The 10,435-nt window shown below is 37.5% G+C and overlaps 1 protein-coding gene across 2 annotated transcripts in view; it reads right to left on the bottom strand.

Moving 5' to 3' along the window:
* The window catches only part of CCDC14 (coiled-coil domain containing 14), a 53,678-nt gene that overhangs the window by 3,664 nt on the left and 39,579 nt on the right, over positions 1 to 10,435 (bottom strand). Inside the window, exons 10-12 of one of the 2 annotated variants that reach the window (XM_060198254.1) lie at positions 7,941 to 8,023; positions 5,440 to 5,616; positions 5,190 to 5,322 (exon numbers count right to left, since the gene is read on the bottom strand). In XM_060198254.1, the coding sequence (XP_060054237.1) occupies positions 5,190 to 5,322; positions 5,440 to 5,616; positions 7,941 to 8,023 (393 nt within the window). Of the gene's footprint in view, positions 1 to 5,189; positions 5,323 to 5,397; positions 5,617 to 7,940; positions 8,024 to 10,435 lie in introns of both variants that reach the window. The other variant, XM_016190725.2, reaches the window with a different exon arrangement.

The raw sequence follows: 10,435 nt of genomic DNA, 5'->3' as shown, positions 1-10,435 counted from the left end.
AATTTACCAGAGCACTGCTCAACTCTGTGTGGTGCAGGAGATGGAGACTGAACCTGGGACTTTGGAGCCTCAGGCATGAATGTCTTTGCATAACCATTATGCTATCTACCCCGCCCGGGGAAATTCTTGATAGCATTGACAAAAGTAAAATGTCTACATTTTTTAGACTTTACTAAAGTAAGTGGTAAACAATGACTAACAAATGACACTTTCATCTCAATTCCTATGCTTCTAAGTGAGGGTAAATGTTAAGAGGCTCCAGTTGGAAGTAATCCTTTTTTCATTCCCAATAAATTTTGGAAATGGTCAACTGCGTGCTAATCTGAAAGAAAGAGCAGGTCCAAAGATATTTTTCTACAAAGGTAGAAGAGTCTCTCAGCAACAGATCATTTCTCAGAGATAAATTGTCCTTTTCAAAAGAAGAAGCAAGGTTGAAGAGAGAAATTAAAATCTTGATTCAGGTCCTAGTTCAAGTACCTAACAGTTGTGAAAGTAAGATAGATAGCTTTATTTCTTTGGGTTACCATTTATGGTAATATCTAGAATTATTATTTAGTTACTCTGAAAAACTGTTCTTAAATGACTCTATCAGGTTCTTCTGCTCGTTTGTTTTGTTTTTGCCTCCAGGATTATCACTGGGGTGAGCACTATGATTCCACCACAGCTAGCAGCCTTTTTTCCTTTTTCTATTTTATTGAATAGGATAGAGAGAAACTGAGAGGGGAGAAGGAGATAGGGAGAGGGAAAGAGAGACACCTGAAAACCTGCTTAACTGCTTGTGACAAGTCCCCACTGCATGTGGCCATGAGATGAAAACTTCCAGGAAACTAAATCCTGTTTCATTTTCTGTTTGGGTCTGCTGAGAGCCACATGTCTTAGAAACAAGACAATGCTACCAAGCGATAGATATTTAAACAACCACAAATGGAAGTTCACTATGGTGACATTCTGTTCTACTTTTTTTAAAAAAAATATTTATTTTATTTATTTATTCCCTTTTGTTGCCCTTGTTGTTTTACTGTTATAGTTATTATTGTTGTTGTCATTGTTGGATAGGACAGAGAGAAATGGAGAGAGGAGGGGAAGACAGAGAGGAGGAGAGAAAGATAGACACCTGCAGACCTGCTTCACCACTTGTGAAGCGACTCCCCTGCAGGTGGGGAGCCGGGGTTCGAACCGGGATCCTTATGCCCGTCCTTGTGCTTTGCGCCACCTGCGCTTAACCCGCTGCGCTACAGCCCGACTCCCTCTGTTCTACTTTTTAATTTCCAAACGTAAACCATACATACTTTAAAAGAAAGTCTGAGACGTAATTTATGTACTAAAAATTCACCCTTTTAAAATATACAACATAATGGATTTTAGTTTATTATAGTCATATAACCGTCACTTCTAAACTCACAAGATTTTAACACCCTTAAAAGAAACTGGATCCCCCCCCCCCCCCCCCCGCAATAGCTCAGCAGGTTAAGCGCACATGGCACGAAGCACAAAGACCCTTACAAGGATCCTGGTTGGAACTCCTGGCTCCCCACCTACAGGGAGTTTGCTTCACAAGTGGTGAAGCAAGTTTGCAGGTGTCTATCTTTCTCTCCCCGTCTTCCCCTCCTCTCTCGATTTCTCTCTGTCCTATCCAACAACAACAATAACAGTAAGAACAACAAGGGCAACAAAAGGGAAAAAATGGTCTCCAGGAGCAGTGGATTCACAGTGCAGGCACCAAGCCCCAGTGATAAACCTGGAAGAAAAAAAAGCTGTATGTTGCACCAAAGTAAATAACTCTTGGGTGAAGGTTAGGTCCTAGAGCATGATGGTGGAAGAGAATATAGGTGGGGTCTTAAGAGTGTTATGTAGAAAACTGAGAAATATTACAAATGTACCAACTGCTGTATTTACTAATGACTATAAACCATAAATTCCCCCAATAAAAACATTTTTTAAAAAGAAAAAGATAAAGAAAAAAAACTGTACCCATTGGCAGTCACATCTCATTCTTTCCTCTCTTCTCAATCCTTAGCACCTACTAGTATTCTTTATTTTCATGAACTTTTCTGGACCTTTTCTGGACCTTTCATATAAACAAGATTATAAAATATGTGTATATTATAATATATATTACATATATACATGTGAGAGTATATTTTGTGATTGTCTACTTTTGCTATAAGTACTTGACAATTAGACATTTTACCCCAGAACTACTCAAGAAAGAGCAACTGCTTTTTTTTTTTACCTTATAAAGTTTTTCATAAAATGAACTTTCAACTTCTTTGACCAAGAAAAGTCTGTATTTTAGATACTCTGACTAGAGTTTAATTAATTCTAATACTATGTAAGTACAAGAAGTATCTACTACTTTCCCCCCACTGTTCAATAAACATCTGAGTGGAAGGGAGTCAGGCGGTAGCACAGCGGGTTAAGTGCACGTGGCACAAAGCGCAAGGACCAGAGTAAGGATCCTGGTTTGAGCCCCCGGCTCCCCACCTGCAGGGGAGGAACTTCACATCTTTCTCTCCCCCCTCTCTGTCTTCCCCTTCTCTCTCCATTTCTCTGTCCTACCCAACAACAACGATATCAATAACAACAACAATAATAACTACAACAATAAAACAATAAGGGCAACAAAAGGGAATAAATAAAAAAAATTTTAATATAAAAATCTGAGTGGAAGTATTCAATACAAGTGTGAATATAGCTATTTTATGAAATGTGGATGTGAAAAAAGTATTTCTATATTAACAGAGCTTATATAAGCTTATATAATCACTTCAAATGTTTACAAAGCTAAATTAATATATATTATTATTATTTCCTTTTTTTGTACAGAGTGGTGGCTCACCTGGTTGAGCACACGTTACAATGCACAAGGACCCAGGTTCAAACACCAGTCCCCAACTACAAGGGGCTTGCAAGCAGTGAAGCAGGGCTGCAAGTGTCACTCCTTCTCTCTCTCTCTCTATCTTCTATTTCCTCTCAATTTATTTCTGTCTTTATCAAGTAAATATTTTAAAAAGTATATAAAAAGGTATTCAGTATTACAACAATAGGGGCTGGGGAGACAGCATAAAAAACTTATGCCTGAGACTCTGAGGTCCCAAGTTCAACCCCTACCACCACCATAAGGCAGTGCTCTGGCCTCTCTGTGTATCTCTCTTTCATTAAAAATATATAATTAGGGAGCTGGATGGTAGCACAGCAGGTTAAGTGCACATGGCGTAAAGTGCAAGGGCTGTCATAAGGATCCTGGTTTGAGCCCCCAGCTCCCCACCTGCAGGGGGGTCGCTTTGCAAGTGGTGAAGCAGGTCTGCAGGTGTCTTTTTCTCCCCGTCTTCCCCTCCTCTCTCAATTTCTCTCTATCCTATCCAACAACAACAGCAGCTAAGACAATAAAAACTACAACAAGTGCAACAAAAAAAATGGGAAAAATGGCCTCCAGGAGCAGTAGATTCGGAGTGCAGGCACCGAACCCCTTATTATTATTATTTCATTTATTTCCCTAAATGGATTCTCTCATTATGGAAAAACAAATGACTGCTTATTATTCGGGGCTGCTTCATATTTGGAATTATAAACTTCCAGAATTATCCCAAGACATGATCAGTTCTGATATATTCTGGCCAAAAATAATTGATGTCTATAAGCAGAAGCTAAAATACAACTTTTAACAAATATCTCAAGAAATTTTTTAAATTGGTGTACTGAATCAAAGTACAGGACTTGGGGTGGGGGGCGGGGGAGACGGGTATGGGTGCTTTCGGGCTGTGGTGCATAATGGTAGAGGAGGTGAGAGTGTTTTGTAGAAAACAGAAATTTTAGGGGGCCGGGTAGTAGTGCAGCAGGTTAAGCGCACATTGCTGGGAAGTGCAAGGACCCACGCACAAGGATCCAAGGATCAAGCCCCAGGCTCCCCACCTGCAGGGAGTTTACTCCACAAGTGGTAAAGCAGGTCTGCAGGTGTCTATCTTTCTCTCCCCCTCTGCCTTCCCATCTTCTTTTTCTCTCTGTCCTATCCAACAACAAAGACAGCAATAACAACAATAATAACTACAACAATGATAAACAAGGGCAACAAAAATAGGATAAAATGGCCTCCAGGAACAGTGGATTCGTAGTGCAGGCACCAAGCCCAGTGATAACCCTGGAGCAAAAATAAAATAAAATTAAAAAACAACAAAAAATAGAAATTTACATATGTATTGACAACTGTATCTACTGTAAACCATTAACCCCTCCATTTAAAAAAACTTTATTAAGTGTGCATCATATAAAATTTAAGTACAGTGATTTTATTTACTTGAGAAAACACATGTTAGGGAACAAATAATCTTAAAGATTGCTGCCAAATCCCTTATTTTTTACTAATGAAGTAAATGAGGTTCAAAGAGGCTACCTGACCCAAGACAATATGGCAAGAACACTTACCAAACGAAGTGCTTCTCATATATCATTGGTCTTCCCATCAACCCTACTCATATCCCCCACTTTAGAGTTGAGGTTTAGAGAAGTTATATAACTTGTCCTAAGAATGTGGCTAGTACATAGAAAGCTGAGATTCCTTTCCGGTCTCTATAGCTTTTGGACAGCTCTTAACCACTTAGCTAAACACATCTGTGGTTCATCATCAGAGTTCTTTTTCCAGAATCACATAGCTTAAAAAAAAATTTAGCTTAAGTCTGGATTTTTTTTTTTTTGCCTCCAGGGTTATTGCTGGGGCAAGCCTGCACTATGAATCCACTGCTCCTGGAGGCCATTTTATCCCATTTTTGTTGCCCTTGTTGTTTACTGTTGTTGTCATTGTTGTTGGATAGTACAGAGAGAAATCGAGAGAGGAGGAGAAGACAGAGAGGGGGAGAGAAAGTTAGACTCCTGCAGACCTGCTTCACCACTTGTGAAGTGACTCCCCTGCAGGTGGGGAGCCGGGGGCTTGAATCAGGATCCTTGCGCAGATCCTTGTGCGGGTCCTTGCACTTCTCGCCATGTGTGCTTAACCTGCTATGCTACAACCTGGCCCCAAGTCTGTAATTTCTAATTAAATTGAAACAGAAGAAAACATCACTAGAAATTAGCAGGAAAAAAACGACATAAAAATAACATAAAAGATAGGGAGAGAGGGTAGGTCTCAAATGATTTTGAAGTTTGTAGATACATCTTATGAAAGAAATATGCTATTCAAAATAAGTCAATACTACCTGGTTAATTCTCTTAGTCGAGTCACCTCAGCATCACGCTGACGTAAAGTTATTCCCAATATTTGGTTTTCCTTTTCAGCAGCTTCTAACTTAAATTGAGAGCTTTTCACATTGACTAAAGCTTCCTCGAATTCTAAAACAAACAAACAATTTCAGTTTCCTTATTTCTTTTAAAACATAAAGCTATAACTTCAGTTTAAATACATACCAATTTTCATTCTTGTTATCTCAATATCAAATTGCTGCTTACTTTCAAGTAAAGTTTGATCTTTCTCTTTAAATACATCAGCAAACTTCTTGTTTTCATCTTTCTGATTTTCAATTACTTTTAAAAGCTCTTCATTTTTTCTCTGTAATAATTCCTGGCTCTTTAAGGACTCCTGTAATTGATTTTGCAGTGATTTGTTCAATGACTGAAGAGAAAACACTGAAATACAAATTAAATAATTGTTTGCGCACCTGTTTTTAAAAGAGAAAAAGCTTGAGTCAGCGATATATCTTGTTGGGTAGGATCTGTGCAGCCCAGTTTGAAATCCTGGCCCCTCATGGGGTAGTGGCACCCAGGAAAGCTCCAGTACTGTAGTGTCTTTCCCTCTTTCTCTCTGTCTTATCTTTGTTTTTCTCTATCTGAATGTCAGTCTGGAAGTGGTGAAATTATACATGTATGAGGTCTCCACAAAAAAAGAAAAATGGTCTTGAAACTTACTAATTTTGCTGAACAATATGCTCAAGTATGTCCAGGTAAATACAAAATATACTTTGAAATGTGATCAGCAGAAGTCATAACTTTTACCTCTACTTGATACTTTGGTTGTAAAGTTGTCTTTTTTTTAAATTTTTTTAAAATGAAAGAATATACATGAACAAAGTAAAAATTGCAAACACCATGAGATATCAAATAATCTCAGTGAAGAGTCTTTCTTCCACCCTACTCTTCACTCCAAAGGCAACTAATATTAATTTTTAATTCTTGTGTTTGCACTATTTCGATTTCAATAAATATTCTTTTTTACAATGATTAAAAAATCCACTTACATTAAAGTAATTAAGCTCAACTTATTTTTGTTTGAGGCATTATGCAAATTTCTGGTATGCAACTTTTAAAATAAACAAGTTTTATTTATCCTGATTTAATTCCCTCCTTTCATTTCTACCAACCACTAATTGGCCAAAGGTTTATTACTGTTTTATTTAGTTCTTTTGTGTGTTTTTTGTATACCACACAATGGAATCATAAGCTGTTTGTTCTTCTCCATCTGACTTATTTCAATTAGTTCATCCAAGTTGTGGCAAATGGAAGGATTTCATATTTGCTGAAGACTAGTAATGTATTATTTATAAAGAACACATCTTCTTTAGCCAGTTGTCAGTCCTCAGATGGGCACTTAGGTTGTTTCCAGTTCTTAGCTATTAGTAAGTAGTGCTGCAAAAACTTAAGTTTATATAGCGCTTTTCAAATTAGTGGGGGTTTTGTATTTGGGGAGTAAATATCCAGAAGTAGGACAACTCAATCATAAGGAGTCTCTATTTTTAAGTTCTGTATGTGGTGCTGGGGAACAAAACTGATTAGCATGCACTATACCATTAACCCACTCCCCCCCAACAAGTTTATTTTATTATGAACAAAACATTTAAATTCATGAAGTTTCACTTGTTTCACCTCTGTTGCTCTCACATGTACCAGGGCTTGAGCCCAGAGCTTCATGCATAAAAGGAATGAGCAGGGGCCAATGGTGGCTCACCTGCATACATTATTGTATAAGAACCCAGGTTCAAGCCTCTGGTGCCCATCTGCAAGGGGAAGCTTCATAAACTGTGAAGCAATACAGGTCTCTCCTACTATCTCTCCCCTCCCCTTCAATAAGAGGAAATAGCCACCAGAAAAGGTAGAGTTGTACAGGCACCAAGCCCCAAAATTAACGGTGGCAAAAAAGGGGGGAGCATGTATCTGCACTCCATGAAGAATCTTGATCCATACTCCCAAAGAGGGATAAAAAATAGGGAAGCTTCCAACAGAGGGAATGGGACATAGAACTCTGATGTTGGGAACTGTGTAGAATTGTACCCCTGTTATCTTCTAATTGTGTTCATCATTATTAAATCACTAATAAAAAAATTTTTAAAGGCATGAAAAATACTACTGAACCAGCTGCTCTATTTTTAACCTTTTGACATATTTCTATTCTGCTTTCAATAAAGGATTCACCAATTGACACTTCTGTTGTATGCTTCACATTGGTTTTGGTCTCACCCCGCCGCCTCTGGGAGATTGTGGTTTGGCCCCTGCTAGTTTCGCAAGCCCCCTTCTCCCCGCCCCCTGCCCCCTACTGATTTCGAGAGTTCTTGCCCCTGCCACTGGAGGAGAAGGATAGTTTTAGGTTAGTTTTTGAATCGTTGCTCGTGAATAAAGAAATATAGCTTCTCTGCCCAGCCGTGTGTTCTCGAGTCTCTGTCTACCGCCGCGAAGCTAGCCTGGCCTGCTGGAGCCCCAAACGTTAATGACACACTTCTACCAATCCCCACATTAAATAACTAAAAAAACTAAATTTTTGCAGCCTAGGAGGCAGCACAGTGGGTAAAGCCTTAGATTCACACATGAAGTCCTGAGCTCAATTCATCACATTGTAGGTGCTGGACTAATGAGCAGGTTCTTTCTCCTTCTGTCTCATGAATAAAAAATGTTGAATTCATTATCAATACTTAAATAATCACAAATAATTTAACATAGGTGCTTAAAATTCTTTTACTTACATTCAAGATTACACTCCATAGAACCAGTTGCCTTTGGAGTTTTTTTTTGTTCTCTAAGCTGCTGGTTCAAAATTCTCAACTGTCTAAGAGAAATAATGCAAAACCATGAATACACGCATTCAGATTCATTTAACAGTGTACATTTATTTCACAACTTATTTAAAAAGACAACACAAACTAGGTACCCATTATAATAACAGAAATTCTTTTCATCCCCAAGACAAAAACCAAATAAAACTACGTTACTACTATCAGTCCTAAGATGGTTTTAGAAAGGTTGCATGGGACCTGCAAAAAACCTCCATAGGGTGGGCGAAACAGCTCACTAGAATAGAGTGCTTCTTTGCCAACACCCACTGCACTGAAGGAAGCTTAGGTTCTATAATCTCTTTCATACTCTGCCTCTCTCCCTCTGTTTCTAAAAAAAAAAAAAAAGCCAGAAACACAAAAACCTTCCCATACTATAAAGAGGTTAATTTATCTTCACTTCTTTTTTGCTTTTTTTTATTTCCTATCTTCTCAGTGACTTCCTTGTTTGTCTCATTTATTTCAGTTCCTATCTCTTTTCTATCTACTTTATCCCTTCTCTGCATTTTTTTTTTTTTTTAAACCCGAGCACTACTCAGATCTGGCTTACAGTGGTGGAGGGGGATGGAACATGTGACCTCAGAGCCTCAGGCATGAAATCCTTTTACATACTCCTAGGGGCTAATAACCTAACTTATAAAATTTCTATGGCCTAGGTTATAGTGCACCTGGATGAGCGCACATGTTATAGTGCTCAAGGACCCAGGTTTGAGCACTCAGTCCCTACCTGCAGGGGGAAAGCTTTGCAAGTGGTGAAGCAGGGTTACAGGTGTCTCTCTGTCTCTCTCCCTCTACCCTCAATTTTTGGCTGTCTCTATCCAATAAATAAATAAAGATAATAAAAAAGTACTTAAATAAAATAAAATCTCCACCATACATATGGACTAGAATACCCCACATGGAATAAATATCAAACATCTATTTGATATTTGTCTCACACATTGGGAAAATTGGGAAAGGGAAATTTATGATATTCTTATTTCTCTGTTAGGTGGAAAAGTTAATACCCTTATTTAAGAGAATGGTAATACACAGCAACTTTGCTCTACAGTGAACTTTGTGATATGCAACTGCTTTCATATACAGACAAAAGAACAAAAGTATTTTGTTTACTTCAAGAAGATATTTTCCCAGATATCTTTGCAGAATTACCTGAAAATATTTTGCATTATTATAATTATCTGTGTTACTGAATCTAAAATAATAGTACCCTCCCATCATTTACACATTAATTATGGATGGATAAGCAGCTAAACATAAAATACACAAATAAAAACTTACTATACTTGTTTGTTTTTTTAATAGAAAGTTATATTACTTGTTTGTTTTTTTAATAGAAAGTTATATTACTTGTTTACTTTTTTTAATAGAAAGTTATATAATCATGAAGTGGACAAAGCATTTCTAAGAAAAACTCAAAATCTGGCAACCATCAATGAAAATGAAGGATTTAACTGTGTAAAAATTTATGTTATTTTAGGATTAATAGACTAGAAGGAAATACTCTCTGTAATATAATAGATTTTAAAAGGTCTAACATTTAGAAAGCTCTATCAGTAAGAAAAGCAGTACAAAGTGGCAAAAGAGAAAAAATGGGCTTTTACTATAAATAGAAATGGCAAGAGACAGCTCAGTGGGGAAGGTAACTTGCACTGCACACAACTCAAGATTAGGCCCAGTCCTCGAAGAGAGGTGCTATAGCAAAGGAAGAAGCTTGTATGCTATGTTCTCTCTTCCTTTCTCTTTTCCTCTCTACCTGGATGAAGAAAGTAGCCATTAAGCAGTGAAATATACATGCATGAGGCAATGGCTACTGACACACACACACACACACACACACGCACGCACGCACGCACGCACGCATGCACATACACAGGAATGGTCTGAAAGCCTATGAAAAATGCTCACTCACTTATTATGAAGGAAAGCAAATTTTAAAAGGACAATGACATAGCATTAACAAAAATAAAGACAAATTAATAGTAATGATATAGAATTTTGTTTTCTCCAAAACCATTTTTGAGACTCATCAATTGATAGGAGTCTACTGGTATAGCCCTTTTAGATAGCAATTTAGTAGTAGCTAATAAACATGTTTGTAATTTTTGAAGGAGTAATTCTACCAAGTTATTTAACAGACTCAGATATGGTTGTATACATGCTATAAACAGCTACAAGATTAAAAATAAATTTCCTAGTGAGAGAGAAAAAAAGAATACCAAAGCATCACTCTGGCATGTGTGATGCTGTGAAATGAACTCAGAACCTGAAGTTTAAAAGTTCAACATTTTATCCACTGAGATATCTCCCAGCTGCAACAGCCATAGTCTTGCAGACATAGACTAGATATTTACAACTATAATATTTATTTGTGAGAAGTTGAAAATAATTTGAAATTATGGTATATT

Source organism: Erinaceus europaeus, chromosome 9, assembly GCF_950295315.1.
Source record: "Erinaceus europaeus chromosome 9, mEriEur2.1, whole genome shotgun sequence".
Taxonomy (NCBI): Eukaryota; Metazoa; Chordata; class Mammalia; order Eulipotyphla; family Erinaceidae; genus Erinaceus; species Erinaceus europaeus.
Note: the sequence above shows the minus strand (reverse complement) of the source record. Positions and strands in the feature narration are given on the sequence as shown.